Below are 22738 nucleotides of genomic sequence, written 5' to 3'. Positions count from 1 at the left end.
CGAGAGCATCAGCTGTTCCGGGCGACTGTGTGATCACGCACTCCGTAGTCAATGTGAGTAAGATCTTTAAACAGGTCAACATTCACAAGGCTGCAGGGTCAGACGGATTACCAGGACGTGTACTCCGAGCATGTGCTGACCAACTGGAAAGTGTCTTCACTGACATTTTCAACCTCTCCCTGTCTGAGTCTGTAATACCAACATGTTTCAAGCAGACCACCATAGTCCCTGTGCTCAAGAACACTAAGGTAACCTGCCTAAATGACTACCGAACTGTAGCACTCACATCTGTAGCCATGACGTGCTTTCGACACCATTATGCCTCCAGGTGGTAAGGATAGGCAACACACGTCCACCACGCTAATCCTCAACATGGGGTCCCCTCAGGGGTGCGTGTTTATTACCATCCTGTACTCCCTGTTTACTTTTGACTGCATGTCAGGCATGACTCCAACACCATTATTATGTTTGCCGATGACACAAGAGTGGTAGGCCTGATTACCGACAATGACGAGACAGCCTATAGGGTCAGAGACTTGGCCGTGTGATGCCAGGACAACAACCTCTCCCTTAACGTGATCAAGACAAAGGAGATGATTGTGGACTACAGGAAAAGGAGGACCGAGCACGTCCCCATTCTAATTAACGGGGCTGTAGTGGAGCATGTTGAGAGCTTCAAGTTCCTTGGTGTCCACATCACCAACAAACTAACAAGGTCCAAGAACACCAAGACAGTCTTGAAGAGGGCACGACAAAACCTGTTCCCCCTCAGAAGACTGAAAAGATTTGACATGGGTCCTCATGTCTTCAAAAGGTTCTACAGCTGCACCATCGAGAGCATCCTGACTGGTTGCATCACTGCCTGCAATAGCAACTGCTCGGCCTCCGACCACAAGGCACTACAGAAGGTAGCGTGTATGGCCCAGTACATCATTGGGGACAAGCTTCCTGCCATCCAGGACCTCTATACCAGGTAGTGTCAGAGGAAGGCCCTACAAATTGTCAGACTCCAGCCAGCAACAAGTCTAGGTCCAAGAGGCTTCTAAACAGCTTCTACCCCCAAGCCATAAGACTCCTGAACATCTAATCAAATGGCTACCCAGACTATTTGCACTGCTCCCCCCCTTTTACACTCCTGCTACTCTCTGTTTATTATCTATGCATAATCACTTTAATAACTCTACCTACATGTACATATTACCACAATTACCTTCACTAACCGGTGCCCCCACACATTGGCTCTGTACCGGTACCCCCTGTATATAGCCTCGCTATTGTTATTTTACTGCTGCTCTTTAATTATTTGTTACTTTCATTTCTTTATGTAATTTTTTTTCTTAAAACTTAATTTTTGGTTTAGGGTTTGTAAGTAAGCATTTCACTGTAAGGTCTACAGCTCTTGTATTTGACGCATGTGACAAATAACATTCGATTTGTGTTGATTTTTATATCGGATTCTACTTGGATCCTTGTATTGGAATCCTATAGGATTTCAATGTTTTGTTTTCTCCTATAGCATTTCTATATTTTTTTTCTATAGGAATTATATCGATATTTGCATTAAAGATGCACTATGTAGAAATCCCTCCACCATTCGAATTGTTCTTTCAATTTCAGTTTATGCAACAAAACAAGAAAGTGTGAATGGTCTGGTCAGCCAAAAAGTTGCATAGTCCATCTTTAAATTCTAAAGGATTTATCCTCAAAATGTGGCTATACACTCTACCCTCCAAACCTCTTAGACATGAAGGTGGACAGTGGACACATGGGACTGTACTGGAAATGAAATGCAGCCTTGAATCATTCCCATATTGTGGTGGTGAATAAAACAGAAATGAATATGGAACTGTTGTTTCTAATCAATAAATGTTGTATTGTACTGGAACAAATTACAACAAAATACAATTTAATGGGTTCAATTAAGATTTTTTTTTATAATATGATTCTGATTGACAAAGTCCTACAAGACTACAAAAACCTTTAGAATCCCATTGGATTACTTTTAATTTCCCTTAGGCAAAAAGTAGTCCATTAGGATTCCAATAGGATTCTGATAGAGGTGACACAAAATCCTATAGGATTGCAAGAATCCTACAGGATCCAATAGGAATACTTTTGATTTCCAATAGGAAAAAGTTGTGGAATAGGATTCCAATAGGATTCTGATAAGAGGTGCCACAAAATCGTATAGGATTGTGAGAATATAGGATTTTATAGGATTTTTTGACTAGGATGGTTCTAGTGTCAGCACTGGTTTGTGTCCCAGTCCCATGTGATGAGGGGTTATGTATGCAGTGTGAGAAATCTAACCCAACATCCTCACTTCTATTTATCTTAGAGCTAACATAATGACACAGTGGGTCTATGTGGAGGTTGAGGTTATTCTAAAGCTCATAGTTCTGGCCAAAACAAACCGTGAGTGTATACTTTTTTGGGTTGAATTGCACAGGTAGTGGAACAATATAATATAATTTTCCTTCTCTTATATCTAGCACACAAAATTAGGTCAATTATTTAAAAGCTAAAAAAAGAAGACCATTTAAAATCTAAAAGTGATTGACATTATTAAGAAATACATTAATTCATTTAAAACGTTTTCAAAAATGTACCTTCACTTCACATAATATGTATTGGTGTGAGTAAAATCTTCTGCCTCTTCAGTAAGACTCTAAAGTGGTCCCAGTATGCCCTGTTATGCCCCCTGTTATGCCTATGGCAGGAGTAAATGCCCTAGGAGATGGACTGATTGAAGTGTATTTTATGGCTTTTATTTATACAGTATATTGTATCCTGTAACTATAGATATGCCTACCATAGATACTGTAAAATTAAACTCATTGTTGACCTATTATTCAAGTAACTGTCTCATAACTCTGAAATGGCCAATTAAGGATGTAGACTACAGAAACCTATACTTCCTTTAATGAACCTGATTGCCTGAAGCCCAGGTGGGGGGGGGAGTTGGTGAGTTCAACTAGTTGCAGTAAGTTGTTCCACGCAAAGTAACACTACAATGTACAATCTGTACAATAATTTTATGAGACTCAACAAGTTCACATGGGTTCATCAGGCAGGGAGAATTTTACATACAATTTAAAGAGTTCCTATCGATCGAGATGGAGCCGCCGGTCGGTTGATGGAGACACACACACACACACACCGCACAATCAGGGCCCTGAGCTTTTTCAGGTCAGGATCCCTCCCACTCCTTATTTCCCATCCTGCCTAGCATGCTGTCATCAGCAATATGAGTGCTGAGCTACAGGCTGGTGGGCGGCACTTCTAAGGTGAGGCAGGGGGTTATCGTTATCTTCATCATTATCTAGATGTGATTGGTTTCCACTGGAACAAAAGGATCTTAGAATCTGTCTGTCTCATGGGGGGATTGTGGTCTTTCCCCAAATAAGGTTAAAGCAAACTTGTCTAACTGCAAACTCAATTGCATCTGATGGCTAACTGACTCTGAAGGTAGGTGGGCGGTTAGTAACTGAGAATGACATTTTCTCTCTGAAGGATGAAAGATTTGAAAGGCTGGGGCAGCATAATCTTAGCTGATGTCAACCATTGGCATGACTTGGATTCTGTGAGTCAGTTTTATGTTCTTGTTGATAATCTTCCATTTAACATGATTAAATCACAATTTCCATGTAAATGCTGTAGTTTCTAAGTATTCACACAGTTATTTCAGGAAAAACAACTGTGAGAGGATGTGTAACCAATAAAGAAGGTGTATGATAAGAGGAAAGAGGAGTGATTCTAGTTGGTTGGCAGGATGCCTGTCCGTCCAACACACAGTATCTTGGTCTATCTATCTAACACTGGTGCAGCCTACTCTCTTAGAAACAAAGGTGCTGTTTAGAACCTAAAAAGGATCTGTGGCTTTCCCCATAGGAGAACCCTTTTTGGTTCCAGATAGAACCCTTTCAGGATCCATGTAGAACCCTTTTTTTGGGGGGGGGGTCTACATGGAATCAAAAAGAGTTATCCTATGGGGACAGCGGAATAACCTTCCATATTGAGCAAAAATATAAACCTTACATGCAACAATTTCGAGGAAATTACTGAGTTACAGTTAAAATAAGGAAATCACACATTTTAAATAAATTCATTATTGGGAATACAGATATTTTTTAAACCTTAAAACAAAGTAAGAGTGTGTATCAGAAAACCAGTCAGTATCTGGTGTGAACATTTTACTTATGCAGTGCAACACATCTCCTTCGCGTAGAGTTGATCAGGCTGTTGATTGTGCCCTGTGGAATGTTGTCCCCTCCTCTTCAATGGCTGTGCGGGAACTGGAACACGCTGTTGTACACCTTTATCCAGAGCATCCCAAACATGCTCAATGGGTGACATGTCTGGTGAATATGCAGGCCATGGAATAACTTGGATTTTTCCGGGTCCCAGAAATTGTGTTCAGATCCTTGTAACATAGGGCCATGCATTATCATGCTGAAACATGAGGTGATGGTGGCGGATGAATGGCACGACAATGGGCCTCAGGATCCGTAGCTTATGCCTGCCCATACCATAACCCCACCGCCAGCATGGGACACTGTTCACAACGTTGACATCAGCAAACCGCTCTCCCACACAACACCATACACGTGGTCTGCGGTTGTGAGGCCGGTTGGATGTACTGATAAATTCTCTAAAACAACGTTGGAGGCGGCTTATGGTAGTGAAAAGAACATTCAATTCTCTGGCAACAGCTCTGGTGGCCTATCCTGCAGTCAGAATGCCAATTGCATGTTCCCCCAACTTAAGACATCTGTGGCATTGTGTTGAGTGACAAAACTGAACATTTTAGAGTGGCCTTTTATTGTCCCCAGCACAAGGTGTAGTTTTGTAATGATCATGCTGTTTAAATCAACGTATTGACATGCCACAGCTGTCAGGTGGATGGATTATATTGGCAAAGGAGAAATGATCACTAACTGGGATGTAAACAAATTTGTGCACAGAATTTGAGAGAAATAAGCTTTTTGTGAGCATGGAACATTTCTGAGATCTTTTACCTCAGCTCATAAAACATGGGACCAACACTTTACATGTTGCGTTTCAATTTTTGTTCAATATAAGCTTATAGCAATTTATTGTGATTCAGAATTATGCTTCTACATTGTACATTTTTATTTTCATAATATATGGCACTTTCTACACTGTGACGGTTAATGTCATGAGTAAGTTGTTGAAAGATCCCTACTGCAAGAGAGAAAGAATGAAAATACAGCTGCAAAGAGGAAGTCATGGAGAGCCTGAAAGTAAGAAAACCTGGGGGGGGGGTTACTACATTGAGAGCAGCTGTATAGAGGACATGGTGGGTGGAAGTGGTGGAGCCCGTGGGTGAGCTCTACTCTGCTCTGGGCTTGACTGTCATTCGTCTATTATGAACTCATAAATATTTCCCAGTGTGCCTTGCCTTTTGAGGGAATTGTAGTTACCACCCATGACTGCAATGGTTTTCAGTACTGTAGCCTTCACCAAGTGAGTGTCTTAATGAATATGTCATCTTTAAAATTAAGCTCCTTGTGACAATACATTGCGTATATCATAAGGCATTTGAAGGTATAGTTACATACTAACACATTTGTCTGAAACTCCTGGTTTACTGGCCATATCAAGCCTACAATTCACATTATGATGTCTTTTAGTCATGAGAAAGTCCTATTGGAATCCAGAGTGAGCACATCTTGTAAATGATGGTGCCAGAGCGGATGGCTGTCGTCTTATCGGCTCTTAACCAACCATGCTATTTTTTTATTTTTTTTTGCGTTGTTCATAACTTGTTTTGTACATAATTTTGCTGTTACCGTCTCTTATGACCCGAAAAGACTTCAGAACTGCAATTACTCACCTCAGATTAGATTAAGAGTTTTTCTTCAATGAGTCGGACGGGAGGGATTTACTACAGACATCCTACCAGGCCCAGATCCCCATCATTCGCTGGAGAAGGAAACTGAGATTTCTTGGAAAAAGATCAGGGTGCCTTGTGAGGATCAGGCGACAAGTGGCTAATCTGCCGTTGCCTTCCATCCTGCTAGCTAACGTTCAATTGCTGGAAAATCAATGGGAAGAACTGAAAGCACTTATATACTACCAACGGGACATTAAAAACGGTAATATTTATGTTTCAACGAGTCGTGGCTGAATGACGACATTAAGAACATACAGCTGGCAGGTTATCGGCAGGATAGAACAGCAGCCTCTGGTAAGACATGGGGCGTGGGCCTATGCATATACACTACGTTCAAAAATTTGGGGTCACTTAGAAATGTCACTTAGAAATGTCAATTTTTTTTGTCCATTAAAATAACATCAAATTGATCGTAAATACAGTGTAGACATTGTTTATGTTGTGAATGACTATTGTAGCTGGAAACGGCTTATTTTTTATAGAATATCTACATAGACGTACAGAGGCCCATTTTCAGCAACCATCACTCCTGTGTTCCAATGGCACATTTTGTTAGCTCCTAGCGGCCGGGGACTTTAATGCAGGGAAACTTAAATCAGTTTTACCTAGTTTCTGTCAGCATGTTAAATGTGCAACCAGAGGGAATAAAATTCTAGACCACCTTTACTCCACACACAGAGACGCGCCCAACTGCAAGGCACTACAGAGGGTAGTGCGTACGGCCCAGTACGTCACTGGGGCCAAGCTTCATGCCATCCAGGACCTCAATACCAGGCAGTGTCAGAGGAAGGCCCTACAAATTGTCAAAGTCTCCAGCCACCCTAGTCAGACTGTTCTCTCTGCTACCACACGGCAAGCGGTACCGGATCACCATGTCTAGGTCCAAGAGGCTTCTAAACAGCTTCTACCCCCAAGCCATAAGACTCCTGAACAGCTAATCAAATGGCAACCCAGACTATCTGTATTGCTTCCCCCCCACCTTCTTCTACTTTTCTGCTACTCTGTTATTATCTATGCACAGTCACTTTAATAACTCTACCTACATGTACATATTACCTCAATTACCTCGACACCGGTGCCCCTGCACATTGACTCTGTACCTGTACCACCTGTATATAGCCCCAGTTTTGTTATTTACTGCTGCTCTTTAATTATTTGTTATTCTTATCACTTACTTAAAAAAAAAAATTGAAAGTAAGCATTTCACTGTAAGGTCTACACCTGTTGTATTCAGCGCATGTGACAAATAAAATGTGATTTGATTTAATATCCAACAATTGGAACTTTTGACCTCTCGCAACCTGCATTCAGAATGACTGCTAGGGTAGGGAAGATTGTTTATTGAAACTGAAGTAAATACATAAACTGGAACAGCCATCTTAGTAACAGGTGCCATAATTTTAACTACTAACAGATTGGAATAGATTTGAAAAAATGTATGGTATTTATGTTTGTGTAGCATAAGATGTTAATCAACCAATCAAAGTACATGCAAAAAGACAGGTATTGAAACCAACAATTCTGAAAAATCTACCTGCCAGAGAGCATGCTGGGAACATGATAATGATGGGTGTGAGCATTTTTTATATTACTCAACAAGCTTGTTCAAATACAACTGACCTCAACCAGAGTTTGTTGAGTAAACATATGTAAACACATTAGCTCAAATTCTTGTCCTTTTGAAGCCCACTCCACTTGCATAATAACGCTGATTAAGCAATTGGTTAAGTTGTCTTTATATATATATATATATATACACACACACTATTTTTTTACAGTGTATTAGAACTGTATTCCTTGACTCTTATGCAGACCACTGACACTGTAGTGTTACTTACTGTATATGGTTGTGTTTGTATTGACAATGAAGTAATGTTCTGCAAAGCAGTTGTTTGGTGTATTGCGTAAGCCTATTAGGTGAGGTGGGGCAAAGATCTAGCTGGTTGTAATGTTATTTACCAGTTATTCACCAGGTTGGGACGATGTTGCACAGACAGATCTGGCAGTGGGGCTGAGATGAGGAGTAGGTGGGTTCTACACTCGCCTTGGTTGGGTCGGGGAGTACAGAGGGAGGGAGGGAGGCTGCCCTGCCTGCCCATCTGCACCCAGTCAATTGTAGGTTGTAGAGCCGTGCAGAGAGACTCCATCTATGATAAATAATGAGAGCGGCGGATCCTGAAATAGCCGCCCCCTCTTCTCTGCGGTCCACTCTTGTGAAGCTCTCGTCCAGCCGCGAATTTCCAACTGCACCCTCCCTTCTTCCTCCTCCGTTCTGGTTAGAATCCCGGCTAAATCTGTTGCCGTGTGCCTGTAATTAGGTCCTGTGTTGGAAAGAGCTCCATACACAAGCTAGGCTATACACAACTAGGTGTCTGCAATACATTTGTGTAGAAGAAGCTAATCTAGATATTTCTCTCTCCCCATCTCTCCCCCCTCTCTCTACTCTCATTTTCTCTCTCCCTCCCCTAGTTCGCCACCCTTGAGTCTAAAGTAGGCAGTAAGCTGTGTGTGTGTTAAAGACTTAGGGAGCTGGAAGAGCTTTTTACTTGCTATATAAAAATATCTGAGTGAAATTACCTCCGTTCTCCATCCGCCCATTAAAGGGAAGGGGCTAGCTAGCTAATGCTGTATAAAACACAGGCAGGGGCGATTCCATTCCCCTCAATAGTGAATCATAAATTGCATAAGAGAGCAGCACACCCCATACTGTGTCATACTGAACACTACAGGCTACAGTCAGAAATGCCTATTACAGGACCTGGTGCTGTTAACCTATAATTAACCCTGGGTTAAATGCACTTGCCTCTTGACAGGTCGTCGCTAGGAAAATATAAATTCTGTATTGCAGGGTACAGGAGATGTTATGGTGTGCCCAAGGTTGCAGACAGACAAAAGGCCAACAGAGCTTGGTTCTGAGATGTGATAACGTAACTTTAACAAGGTGTCCTCCTGTCTGTCTACAGAAATGTTGTCCTCTCTGTGTACTAGCCACAACAGACAGTAAATAGAACATGGGAATTGCAAGTACACATTAAAAAAAATGATCACGTGAAATCACATTTGCAGTTTCACATGTAAGAAATTGGCCTGATCAACTGTTACGCACGCCTCTAGAAAGAGGGAACGCAACACCCTGCTACAACTTAACTCTCCGTGGTGTGAAAAAGGTATAGAAGTGTAGGTGTGAGCAAGGATGACAAAAAGGCAGAGAATACCATTAACAGGGAATTTATTCCTTCACGCGGTAAGGTTGGGGAAAAGGGTCTGAACGGAACCAAAGCAAAGTAAATATCAAAGCCCCCTCTCCTACCTTACCTGCCTACCCACTACTTACCTAACTAGCACCACCTGATGCACTAACCAAAATACAGGGGATGGTCCACACAGGTCTTTCCTAGTGTGCATAGACAATAAATTACTAGAGGGTAGTGCCTAAGCACTCCCTAGGTGCCTTCCCCTTCCCCCCTGGGAACAAATGAAACAGAATATTCCAAATGTCTTTACAACAAACTGAGAAAAAACCACTAACTCAGGACATTAAAGAAGCTCTCTCGGAGCAACAAACTAACACAGAAAATTACAATCAGCTCTCACAGCAACAACTACACAGTACATACCAAATGTCTTAGCAACAACCAACATGCTATAACTCTCAGCCATTATCTGTGTCTCCCAGCAAATATCTCTCTGCCATCATCTGTGTGTCTCCTCCTCTGAGCAACAGCACACTAGCTTATATAGCTTTAGGTGGGGTTGTTAATTGGAGACAGCTGCGTCCTGACGAGGGGGCGGGGTCAGCTCTCCAATCAGCAATGGGGCCGACCAATTAGCTGCTTGGAGAACTTCAGGGAGCCATTACCTGAAACACAAACTACAACACAGAAACTGGGGAACGTAACATCAACTCTATGCAAAGGAGATGTGTCGCGCTGCATGAGGAAAATGGTGGTCACACCAGATACTGACTGATTTTCTGATTCACGCCCCTACCTTTTTTTAAAGATATGTATATCTCTTTTTCCAGTCATGTGAAATCCATAGATTAGGGCCTAATGAATTTATTTCAATATACTGATTTCCTTATATGAACCTTAACTCAGTAAAATATTTGCAATCGTTGCATGTTGGTTTATAATTTTGTTCAGTGTAAGAACATGAACAACTTCATAGTTAAGAACCCTATAACAATATGGAAAAAAATGAAACATATTCTACAAGAACCAATATCATTTCCTAAAAACACAACCTTATTGAACAATCTTTGGAGAGCTTTTCAAAATTCACAGATAAATTGGTCCACATGGAAAACTAAAGGCATAGAAATCATAAATTACTTGGTAACAGGAAATACATTGATTTCCATGACATAATTAAAAAGTAATTCTGGACTGACCAATGTAGATAGTTTCAAATGCATGCAACTTAAAGTTACAAAATCATGAAATTTCGATTTGAAATATTTTGGGCATCAGAGCAACCTTGAATCTTATTTGAGTTGTAAAATGTATTCTCGTATCTACGTGCTCTCCTCCTCTCACCTTTTCCCTTTCTTCCTGTACGGAGAACCCCGCTGGCTGAATGGAAGGGGAGAGTATATCCGGAGAGAGCCATTATTTCCTGAAACATAGTATTTTACAGTCCTTGATGTCTCTCTGGATGGAGATCCTCGCCCTGAACTTGTGTACTTATTTGTCCAGGGACTGAACATTAGCGAGTAATATACTCGGAAGCGGTAGATGGTATGCACACCTCCTGAGTCTGACTAAAATCCCACTCCTTATTTCTCAGTGATGGCGTCTTGGAGCAGCCCCTGCGATGAATGGAATTGCTTCGGGAAGTTCAAATAAAGGATCCAATTCAGGGAACTTGAATTTCTAGTCAAAATGCTTGTGAGTGATCGCCGATCTAACGTCCCAAAGTTATTTTCAGCTGTAGGTAATAATGGGGGTGCATGTTTCATGATTAACTACTTATGGTGATTGTGGTATCGTACAGGAACGCAAGTCCTTTTGTTCTCCCGATCTTGAATACCTCACGCTCAAATGCTGACCACATTACCTCCTGAGATAATTCTCTTTGGTCATTGTCATGGCAGTGTATAGTCATCACCAAGTCGACACCACAATGGCTCTCAAGGAACTACACTGGACTTTGTGCAAACTAGAAACTGCATATCCTGAGGCCGCATTTATTGTAGCTAGAGACTTTAATAAAGGACATATAAGGAAAATGCTACCGAAGTTTTATCAACACAAATCATGAGCTACTCGCTCATCGAGCACTTTTGACCATTGCTGCTCCCCCTTCGGGGACTGCTACAAGGCCCTTCCCTGCCCTCTTTTCAGCAAATCAGATCACGCCTCCATTTTGCTCCCCTCCTCCTTTAGGCACAAACTTAAACAGGAAGTACTGTTCAATATTGGTGTCACCAATTGGAATCTATGATTCAAGATCGTTTTGAGTGCACGGACTGGGATATGTTTTGGCTTGCCTCTGAGAATAGTATTAACGTGTACACTAACTCTGTGACTGAATTAATCAGGAAGTGCATAGAGGATGTTGTTCCCACTGTGAGGATTAGAACTCATCCAAACCGATGAGAAAGGGGCACAAGACAGGGATGTACCCTCTCCCCCCTCCTGTTTGCACTGGCAATTGAACAGCTTAGAGAAAACATATGACAGGACCCAAACGTAACAGGTCTCAGTATTGGTAAACATGAATATAAACTAAACTTGTTTGCAGATGATTTCCTTATATACCTGACCAATACTGAAAAGTCAATGCCCCATTGCAAAAAATATTTTACAATACTCAAAAATCTCAGGATTTAAACTGAACGTAAAAAAACCACACTAAATAATGGCAATAAAAAAATGTATTAAAAAAACTCACGATCTACAGAAATTCTTTAAGTGGGGCACAACATTTTTTAAATACTTTGGATGCTTAATAAGTGAGAACAAACACACGTCATTCCATTCTCAACAATATGAAAGCAGATCTAATTAAATGGAAAAATCTTCCTATATATCTAACAGGTAGAATACATCTCTTTAGAATGGCATGGTTGCTAAAGTAATTTTTTGGTAATACCAATTACCCCACCGAAGATATTCTTAAAAAAGTATACTCTGTCGTAACAGACTTTATATGGGCAAATAAAATGTATAGAATAAAAAGGAAAGATGTACATCTTCCCAAATCTGGGGGTGGTTTCAACCTTCCAGACTTTGAATTTGATTAACTTGCTACACAAGGCTTTTACTCATGATATATAAATAAATGCACTAAAGAGGAACAATTGGTACATTTTGAAGATATGCATGCTCATCCCCAGAATTGTTTTACGTGTCTCTTTTCTAAGGATAAAGCTATACTGAACAAAAATATAAATGCAACATGTAAAGTGTTGGTCCCATGTTTCATGTTCAGAAATATTCCATATTCCCAAAAAGCTTATTTCTCTAAAATGTTGTGCACAAATTTGTTTACATTCCTGTTATTGAGCATTTCTCATTTGCAAAGATAATCCATCCACCTGACAGGTGTAGCATATCAATAATCTGATAAAAAACCTGATCATTACACAGGGGCACCTACAGAATTGCTGGAGACAATAAAAGGACACTTTAAAATGTGCAGTTTTGTCATACAACACAATGCTAGAGATGGCTCAAGTTTTGAGGGAGCATGAAATTGGCATGCTGACTGCAGAAATGTCCACCAGAGCTGTTCATTTCTCTACCATAAGCCGCCTCCAATGTCATTTTAGAGAATTTGGCAGTACGTTCAACCGGCTTCACAACCGCAAACCACATGTAACCATGCCAGCCCAGGACCTCCACATCCAGCTTCTTCACCTGCAGGATCATCTGAGACCAGCCACCCGGACAGCTGAGGAAACTGTGGGTGTGCACAACCAAATAATTTCTGCACAAACTGTCACAAACCATCTCAGTGAAGCTCATCTGCATTCTCATCAACCTCACCAGAGTCTTGACCTGACTCCAGTTGCATTTTATCGTTGGCAATTTGAATGCAAAGAGATACCGTGAAGAGATCCTGAGGCCCATTGTCGTGCAATTCCTCCACCACCATCACCTCATGTTTCAGCATGATAATGCACAGCCCCATGTCACAAGGATCTGTACACAATTCCTGGAAGCTGAAAATGTCCCAGTTCTTCCATGACTGTATCCTCACCTTACATGTCATCCATTGAGCATGTTTGGTATGCTCTGGATTGACGTGTACGACAACATGTTCCAGTTCCCGCCAATATCTATCAACTTCGCACAGCCATTGAAGAGGTATTCTGAGAGTGACTGGTATTCTGATCCACACCTCTACCTTTTTTTAAAGGTATCTGTGACTAACAGATGCATATCTGTATTCCCAGTCATGTGAAATCCATAGATTAGGGCCTAATGAATTTCTTTCAATTGACTTGATTTCCTTATATGAACTGTAACCTAGTAAAATCTTTGAAATTGTTGCATTTATATTTTTGTTCAGTGTGAGAACTTTAACAACTTAGTTTTATTTATTTATAAAATCTTTATTTAACTAGGCAAGTCAGTTAAGAACAAATTCTTATTTACAATGACAGCCTACCCTGGATGACACTGGGCCAATTGTGCGCTGCCCTATGGGACTCCCAATCATGGCCGGATGTGATACAGCCTGGATTCAAACTAGGGACTGTAGTGACGCCTCGTGCACTGAGATGCAGTGCCCTAGACCGCTGCGCCACTTGGGAGCCCAAGTTAAGTACACTATAACAATATGGAAGAAATGAAACGTATTCTACAAGAATATGGAAGGGATATGGAAGGGATATGGAAGGGATATGGAAGGGATATGGAACAATCCTTGGATAGCTTTTCAGGAATTCACTGATAAATTGGTCCACATTGAAAACTGAAGCCATAGAAACCGTAAATAACTTGGTAACAGGAAATACATTGATTTCCATGACATAATTAAAATGTAATTTTGGACTGACCTATGTAGATAGTTTCAAACACATTCAACTTCAAACTTACATATGAAGTAATATCGATTTAAAATACTTTGGACATCAGAGCAACCTTGAGGGAATCTTGTTTGAGTCAGAGAAGGATGTTCATGTGATAAGGAAGATATACAAAACCTTGCAGAGAGCATATCCAATTGACAATCTCTTAGAAGATTCTACAGTGCAACGACAGAGTCATGTCTTAAGTGTAAAACTAATAATAACTTAATAATCCATGCTTTCTGGGAATGCTAAGAAGTCCAGAAGTTGTGGGCGGAGCTAAAAAGGTGGCTGTCAGAAGTATTACAATGTTAATATACTATACTTTAAATCCGTCTGTCTGCATATTTCAAGACATGGGATATGGGGGTGCAGTGAGATACCCAATGGTTTGGATGATTCACTTCTCATCAAAAATCTTGAAAAAACGTAACTCGCCGTCACAATGGAAAAACCGAATTATTTATTTTTGAAATATTGAAAGTGCGTGGGCTATGGATAGAAACAGAACGGTGCAGTTTCAGGCCATTTGGCAGACAGTAATGCGGGTGCTGGAGATGGGGGTGTGTGCTAGTCGGTCTGGGCAGGTGTGATGTAGGGGATGTTTGTATGATGTTGTCGTATGTTTAGTATTAAAAATATACATTTTTATCCAAAACAAAAACCATGGATAAATGGCAGCATTTGTGCAAAACTCAAAGTGGGAACCATCGCACTTAACCACGGCAAAGTGACTGGGATGTGTGCAAACATGGACGTGTGCAAACAGAGCAGCTATGCCTTCCGTAATGCAATCAAACAGGCAAAACGACAAAGTGGAGTCACAATTCAACGGCTCAGACACAAGACATATGTGGCAGGGTCTCCAGACAATCATGGATTATAAAGGGACAGCAAGTCACGTTGTGGACACGGCACCTTGCTCCCGGACAAGCTAAACACCTTCTTCGCCGCTTCTAGGAAAACACGTTCTTCATTCTACGTGGCTGACATAAGTAAGACATTTAAGCGTGTTAACCCTTTCAAGGCTGCCAGCCCAGACGACGTCCGAAGCCGCGTCCTCAGAGCATATGCAGACCAGCTGGCTGGATGTGTACGGACATATTCCATCTCTCCCTATCCCAGTCTGTTGTACCCACTTGCTTCAAGGTGTCCACCATTGTTCATGTACCCAAGAAAGTGAAGGACATTTAACTAAATGACTATCGACCCATAGCATTCACTTATGTCATCATGAAGTGCTTTGAGAGGCTAGTTAAGGATCGTATCACCTCCACCTCCACCTACACACTAGACCCACTACAATTTGTATACCCCCCTAACAGATCCACGGATGACACAATTGACATCACACTCCACACTGCCCTATCCCATCTGGACAAGAGGAATATCTATGTAAGAATGCTGTTCATAGACTACAGCTCAGCCTTCAACACCATAGTGCCCTCCAAGCTCATCACTAAGCTCGGGACCCTGGGTCTGAACCCTGCCCTGTGCAACTGGGTCCTGGACTTCCTGACTGGTCGATCCCAGGGGGTGAAGGTAGGCAGCAACACCTCTGATCCTCAACACAGGGGCCCCACAAGGGCACGAGCTCAGCCCCCTCAACTCCCTGTTCACCCATGACTGCATGGCCAAGCACGTCTCCGACTCAATCATCAGGTTTTCAGACGACACAGTAGGTTAGGCCTGATTACCAACAACGACAAGACAGCCTACAGGGAGGAGGTGAGGGCCCTGGCACAGTGGTTCCAGAAAAATAACCTCTCCCTCAACGTCAACAAAATGATGGGGCTGATCGTGGACTTCTGGAGACAGCAGAGAGAGCACACCCCCATCCACATTGACAGGGCAACAGGGCATTGACAACCTGAAATGGTTCAACCTCAGGAGGCTGAAGAAATGTGGCTTGGCCCCTAAGACCCTCACAAACTTCTACAGATGCACCATTGAGAGCATCCTGTCATGCTGCCTGGTACGGCAATTACGCTGTCAGCAACTGCAAGGCTCTCCAGAGGGTGGTGCGGTTAGCCCAACGCATCACCGGGGGAACACTACCTTCCCTCCAGGACATCTACAGCACTGTGTCACAGGAAGGCCCAGAAGCGTATCAGGGACATAAGCCAACCGAGCCACGGCCTGTTCACCCCACTACCATCTTGAAGGCAAAGACAGTACAGGTGCATTAAAACTGGTACCGAGAGACTGAAAAACTGCTTCTCTCTTCAGGCCATCAGACTGTTAAATAGTCACCACTAGCCGGCCTCCACCCAGTACCCTGCCCTGAACTTAGTCACTGTTACTAGCTGGCTACCACCCACTACACTACCCTGCACCTTAGAGACTGCTGCCTTATGTACATAGTCATTGAACACTGGTCACTTTACTAATGTTTGCATGCTGTTTTATCCATTTCATATGTATTAAAAAGTCTAGTCAAGGCTCATCCTATTTAACTATTACTGTAAACACCTTTTCTATTCATATCATTTTCATAATGTCTGTACACACCATCATATACATATATATTTATATTCCGGACTCTGACATTGCTTGTTCTGATATTTATTCAATTGTATATTTTGGATTTCTCTGTATTGTTCGGTATTACTGCACTGTTGGAGCAAGAATTACAAGTATTTTACTGCACCTGTGATAACATCTGCAAAATACACTACTTGACCAAAAGTATTTGGACACCTGCTCATCGAACATTTCATTCCAAAATCAAGGGCATTAATATAGAGTTGGTCCGCCCTTTGCTGTTATAATAGCCTCCACTCTTCTGGGAAGGCATTCCACTAGATGTTGGAACATTTCTGCGGGGACTTGCTTCCATTTAGCCACAAGCGCATACTGATGTTGAGCTAATAGGCCTGGCTCAGAGACGGCATTCCAATTCATTCCAAAAGTGTTCGATGGAGTTGATGTCAGGGCTCTGTGTAGGCCAGTGAAGTTCTTCCACCATTTCTGTAATGATCTCGCTTTATGCACGGAGGGATTGTCATGCTGAAACAGGAAAAGGCCTTACACAAACTGTTTCCACAACATTGAAAGCACAGAATAATCCAGAATGTCATTGTATGCTCTTGCGTTAAGATGTCCCTTCACTGTAACTAATGGGCGTAGCCCGAAACATGAAAAACAGCCCCAGACCATTATTCTTACTCCACCAAACTTTACAGTTGGCACTTTGCATTGGGGCAGGTAGCATTCGCCTGGCATCCGCCAAACCCAGATTCGTCCATTGGACTGCCAGATGGTGAAGCATGATTCATCACTCCAGAGAATGTGTTTCCACTGCTCTAGAGTCCAATAGCGGCAAGCTTTATACCACTCCAGCCGACGCTCTTACATTGCGCATGGTTATCTTAGGCTTGTTTGCGGCTGCTCGGCTATGGAAACCTATTTCATGAGATAAATAGCATTCCTCTCTGTTTGAGTCAGGTTGTTGAGTAGGCTAAATTAGCTGCATTAGCTAAGTAAGTAAAAGGTAAACTAAGAAGAAGAAAACAAATAAAACTAAATATATATAAACTCAGCAACAAAAAAACGTCCCTTTTTCAAGACCCTGTCTTTCAAAGGTAATTCATAAAAATCTAAATAACTTCACAGATCTTCATTGTGAAGGGTTAAAAACACTGTTACCCATGCTTGTTCAATGACCCAATGGGCCTTTGTACACTGTCATGACGTTGCCCTCTCTCAGAGAACACAGTTGAACCCCCTCCCTCTGCACCAGGCCTTTTCTATGCACCATCCCCCAACCTCTATACTTCTGACACAAGGCTGTGTGAAGGCGGTCGTAAAATTCCAAAGGAAAATGTCCTGCCTCATGACCCCAGTATAAAGAGACAGAGTGTTTTCATGGAGAGAACAAAGGATTCTTCCACCTCACAGAATTGGAGAACCGAACGACATTTATGTTCTGGAGAAGGTATAAAAGATCAGGTGAAGAATCCAGCTACGAACTGGTCCGCTTGGTACAATTTTGTGAGGCTCATTAGAGACAATATGGCCATATTACCATACTAAGGTTTATATACTAGCCTCAGCGGTGAGACTTACATCTAATGGTTGTATACAATGATTTAATAAGATTAAAGCTATTTGGAATATGTTGAGAGGCTATGTACTGATGTTAATGTGATAGAATTGTATTTCTGTTCAAAGCTTAACTCAGACATCGGCACGCCCCCAGGGACACAGACAGGACAAGGCGTCATGTGACAGTTTTTCGACGTTCAGTATATAAGCCCCCCCAGGGTTACTTTCTGGAGACCAGCTTACCTCAGAAGAGAGAGCCAAGGTTTGACCATGCATTCCTCTACTGAAGTTTAACCATACCACATGGTTAAACTTTTAGACTATCGATACCGACAGAATAATAACAAGTCTGATATTAATTAATAGTCTGCAGCTAGAAATTTGATATCATTGAACGCGAAGACCGTCGAAACATCCATTCTATAACGACATTAATGAATGACGCTTTGAAAGATCCATTCTAACCGAGAGAGAGAGAACACTGACAAAAACTCTCCAACAGGACAAAAACTCTCCAACAAGGATCCCGACGACACACTGAGCGTAAATATATATTGATTGCAATTGTTCCCGAATGAGTGAGTGTTCATGTGCAAAGGGTTAGCATATTAATTGTTAATATTTATCAACTCTGTGTGCCTTCTCCGCTGCCCCCAACCCCTTGTTTGTTTATCAAGCCGCCCACTAGGGCACATTGCTCTACCAATTCTTTGTGACGATAACTACTGTTTGTATGCTTTCTGTGAATTACTTTGTTTAGTAAATAAATGATTTTAAGACAGTTGATGTATGGATGACTTAGTGAAGACTGGGTTCGTACAGATACAACGATTTACGACATTTGGAATGAGACTGAACGAGGTAGAATACACCATTTAAACCAGAAGATAATCGGTCAGATACTATAATATAATATATGTTATAATATAGGAAAGTTATATTAGGAAAATTATAACTTTGTAATCTGAATATTTTCCTTGGTGCCCCGATCTCCTAGTTAATTACAGTTAAACGATTAATCAGTTTAATTGCGTAATAATAATTACTGGGAGTTATTTGATAAACATGTCTTCAGTTTAATTTTACCCAAAGACACGACAACACCTATGTAGATATTCCATCAGAAATCTGCCATTTCCAGCTACATTAGTCATTTACAACATTAACAATGTCTACACTGCATTTCTGATCATTTTTATGTTATTTTAATGGACAATAAATGTGCTTTTCTTTAAAAAACAATGACATTTCTAAGTTACCCCAAACTTTTGAACGGTAGTATATATATATTGTACAGTTGAAGTCAGAAGTTTACATACACTTAGGTTGGAGTCATTAAAACTAGTTTTTCAACCACTCCACAAATTTCTTGTTACCAAACTATAGTTTTGGCAAGTCGTTTAGGACATCTACTTTGTGCAGGACACAAGTAATTTTTCTATCAACTGTTTACAGACAGATTATTTCCCTTATAACTCGTTGTATCACAATTCCAGAGGGTCAGAAGTTTACATACACTAAGTTGACTGTGCCTTTAAACAGCTTGGAAAATTCCAGAAAATTATGTCATGGCTTTAGAAGCTTCTGATAGGCTAATTGACATAATTTGAGTCAATTGGAAATGTACCTGTGGATGTATTTCAAGTCCTACCTTCAAACTCAGTGCTTCTTTTCTTGACATCATGGGAAAATCAAAAGAAATCAGCCAAGACCTCAGAAAAATATTGTAGACCTCCACAAGTCTGGTTCATCCTTGGGAGCAATTTCCAAACGCCTGAAGGTACCACGTTCATCTGTACATACAATAGTACACAAGTATAAACACCAAGGGACCACACAGCTGTCACACCGCTCAGGAAGGAGACGTATTCTGTCTCCTAGAGATGAACGTACTTTGGTGCGAAAGTGCAAATCAATTCCAGAACAGCAAAGGACCTTGTGAAGATGCTGGAGGAAACAGAGACAAAAGTATCTATATCCACAGTAAAACGAATATATACAGGACTCGTTTTACTATATATATATATATATATATATATATATATATATATATATATATATATATATATATATATAAAACCTGAAAGTCCGCTCAGCAAGGAAGAGGCCACCACTCCAAAACCGCCATAAAAAAGCCAGACTACGGTTTCCAACTGCACATGGGGCAAAGATCGTACTTTTTGGAGAAATGTCTCTGGTCTGATGAAACAGCAATAGAACTGTTGGGCCATAATGACCATCGCTATGTTTGGAGGAAAAAGGGGGAGGCTTGCAAGCCGAAGAACACCATCCCAACCGTGAAGCACGGGAGTGGCAGCATCATGTTGTGGGGGGGGCTTTGCTGCAGGAGGGACTGGTGCATTTCACAAAATAGATGGCATCATGAGGGAGGGGAATTATGTTGATTTATTGAAGCAACATCTCAAGACATCAGTCAGGAAGTTAAAGCTTGGTCGCAAATGGTTTTTCCAAATGGACAATGACCCCAAGCATACTTCCAAAGATCTGGCAAAATGTCTTAAGGACAACAAAGTAAAGGTATTGGAGTGGCCATCACAAAGCCCTGACCTCAATCTTATAGAAAATGTGTGGGCAGAACTGAAAAAGCGTGTGCGAGCAAGGAGGCCTACAAACCTGACTGATTGAGTGCATTTAAACTTCTGACCCACTGGGAATGTGATGAAAGAAATAAACCCTCAAATAAATAATTCTCTGCTATTATTCTGGCATTTCAATTCATTAAATAAAGTGGTGATCCTAACTGACCTAAGACAGGGAATTTTTACCAGGATTAAATGTCAGGAATTGTGAAAAACTGAGTTTAAATGTACTTGGCTAGGGTGTATGTAAACTTCCGACTTCAACTAGGAAGTTTTGTTTAAATAGAAAAGAAAAAAAAAGGTTTTATTTTAGGCCGAATTCTAAATATTCTTGCTGCCTCTCTTTCTTGATTATTAACCTGCGAAACATTCCCCGTCTTTTGATTGGAATAATTGATAACAATAATTATTGTTGTATTTTCTTGGATTAAACTAAGATTAGACATTTGTTACAGTCAGTGTCATGTATTCATGGGTGCCAAGCAAAGCCAGGGTTCCCCAAAATATTTACCAACAAAAAACAAAAACATATATGTCACGTCCTGACCAGTATAAGGGTTATATGTTATTGTAGTTTGTTCAGGACGTGGCAGAGGGTATTTTGTTTATGTGGTTCGGGGTGTGTGTATTATGTAGAGGGTAGTTGATTTATGTATTCCAGGGTTTTTTTGGTCACTGCTCTACGTTAGTCTATTTCTATGTTCTTTCTAGTTAGACTGTTTCTATTTTTAGTTAATTGGGGTGTGGACTCTCAATTGAAGGCAGGTGTTGTCTTGTTGCCTTTGATTGAGAGTCCTATATATTAGGGTGTGTTTGTGTTTGTAATTTGTGGGAGGTTGTTTCTTGTTTAGCTGTCTATGCCTGACAAGACTCTCTTTTCGTCGTTCATCATTATTGTTATTTTTGTATACGTGTTTGTTTGGTTTTCCTTCTTTCGCCTATTAAAAGAAGATGAGTATAAGACCCGCTGCGTTTTGGTCCTTTCCAGACGACAACCGTGACAATATACAATAATTTATCTTTCGTTTCTCTGTCCTTCATAATTTTCCTTCAATTCGCAAGAGTGTAGAAAGCATCCGAGTGAGCAAAACAGTGCCCCTCTGTCTCTGTATGTGAAGCCCATCTATCTGATGCTGTCTGGTAAAAATAATATGAAATTGTTGCCGCCCATAGCACTGAATACATGGAAAGTCAGCAAGCATTTGACCTCCCTTGATAAAAAAATAAATAAATGTAGCCAATCACTGTTTAGCTAATCTGAGTGAGTTCAACTGTGAATGGTCCTGGTGATCTAAAAAAAAGTGTAAAGGGAAGCCAGTTTTGAATTGGCTTCAGACCAACCACATCACCTCAAAAGCCAAATGTAATTCACATTTAAAAAACTTGAATTGTTGCGTCTCGTTGTGTTGTTGTCTTCCGGTGGTTAATTCTCCGTACTGGCCAATGATAATAACGGAAATTCTGATCCAACCAGAAACTCATACATGGTGCCCCTGGCCTGAGGGGATGGAAGTTCAATATGTAGCTATATGTAGTAGGCTAATAGTTAACTAGCTGGCCTGGAATTTTAACCAGGTAGCCTAGGACAACAAACACTAAAAGCGTGTGCCATATCATGACATAGTCATAGACCATTTAGGCAACATGAAAGAGGAGAACGGCATTAGCATTTCTCTACAAGTAGGGTGAGTCTAGGGCCTATGGTGGTCACAAAATTTTGTCAGCCTGTGATTGTCAAGCAAACCGCCGGTCTCACGGTAATTGAACGTTAATTAACATAAACACATTTAGCATTTTCTGACTTCCACAAATAGTCTACCAGCCACTGATGCAGACCTTAGGAACGTCTACATTTTAAAAAGTATAATAAATCCATGTAATATAGCCTACCCCTTCACAATAAATCCATTATTTATTTTAGACAGGTCTAAAGAAACATGATATGAAGAAAATGTAGTCTATTTCAGAAGAACAGAATAGCATTAGTTGTCCTTATGTTAGGTCCTGATCTGGCTATGCCATATGGCTGTCGGCTACACTAGTTATTTTAGCAGACAAGATTTGCTTAGAATTCCGTGGCATTATTTTATATTATTTTATAGTATGAAGAATATAATTGAACCAAGCTGAATGAAATAGAAAGGATATTTTATC

At 41.0% G+C, this 22738-nt stretch overlaps 1 protein-coding gene across 1 annotated transcript in view; it reads left to right on the top strand.

Moving 5' to 3' along the window:
• Window positions 1-14688: 14688 nt before the first annotated feature.
• LOC123728223 (uncharacterized) overlaps window positions 14689-22738 on the top strand; it is a 29935-nt gene continuing 21885 nt past the window's right edge. The window contains exons 1-2 of the mRNA XM_045699719.1: window positions 14689-14739; window positions 14965-15030. Of these exons, the coding sequence (XP_045555675.1) occupies window positions 14689-14739; window positions 14965-15030 (117 nt within the window). The remainder of the gene's footprint in view (window positions 14740-14964; window positions 15031-22738) is intronic.

Source organism: Salmo salar, chromosome ssa01 (assembly GCF_905237065.1).
Source record: "Salmo salar chromosome ssa01, Ssal_v3.1, whole genome shotgun sequence".
NCBI classification, from domain to species: domain Eukaryota; kingdom Metazoa; phylum Chordata; class Actinopteri; order Salmoniformes; family Salmonidae; genus Salmo; species Salmo salar.
The sequence above is the reverse complement of the archived record's forward strand: the minus strand, read 5'-3'. Positions and strand labels throughout refer to the sequence as shown.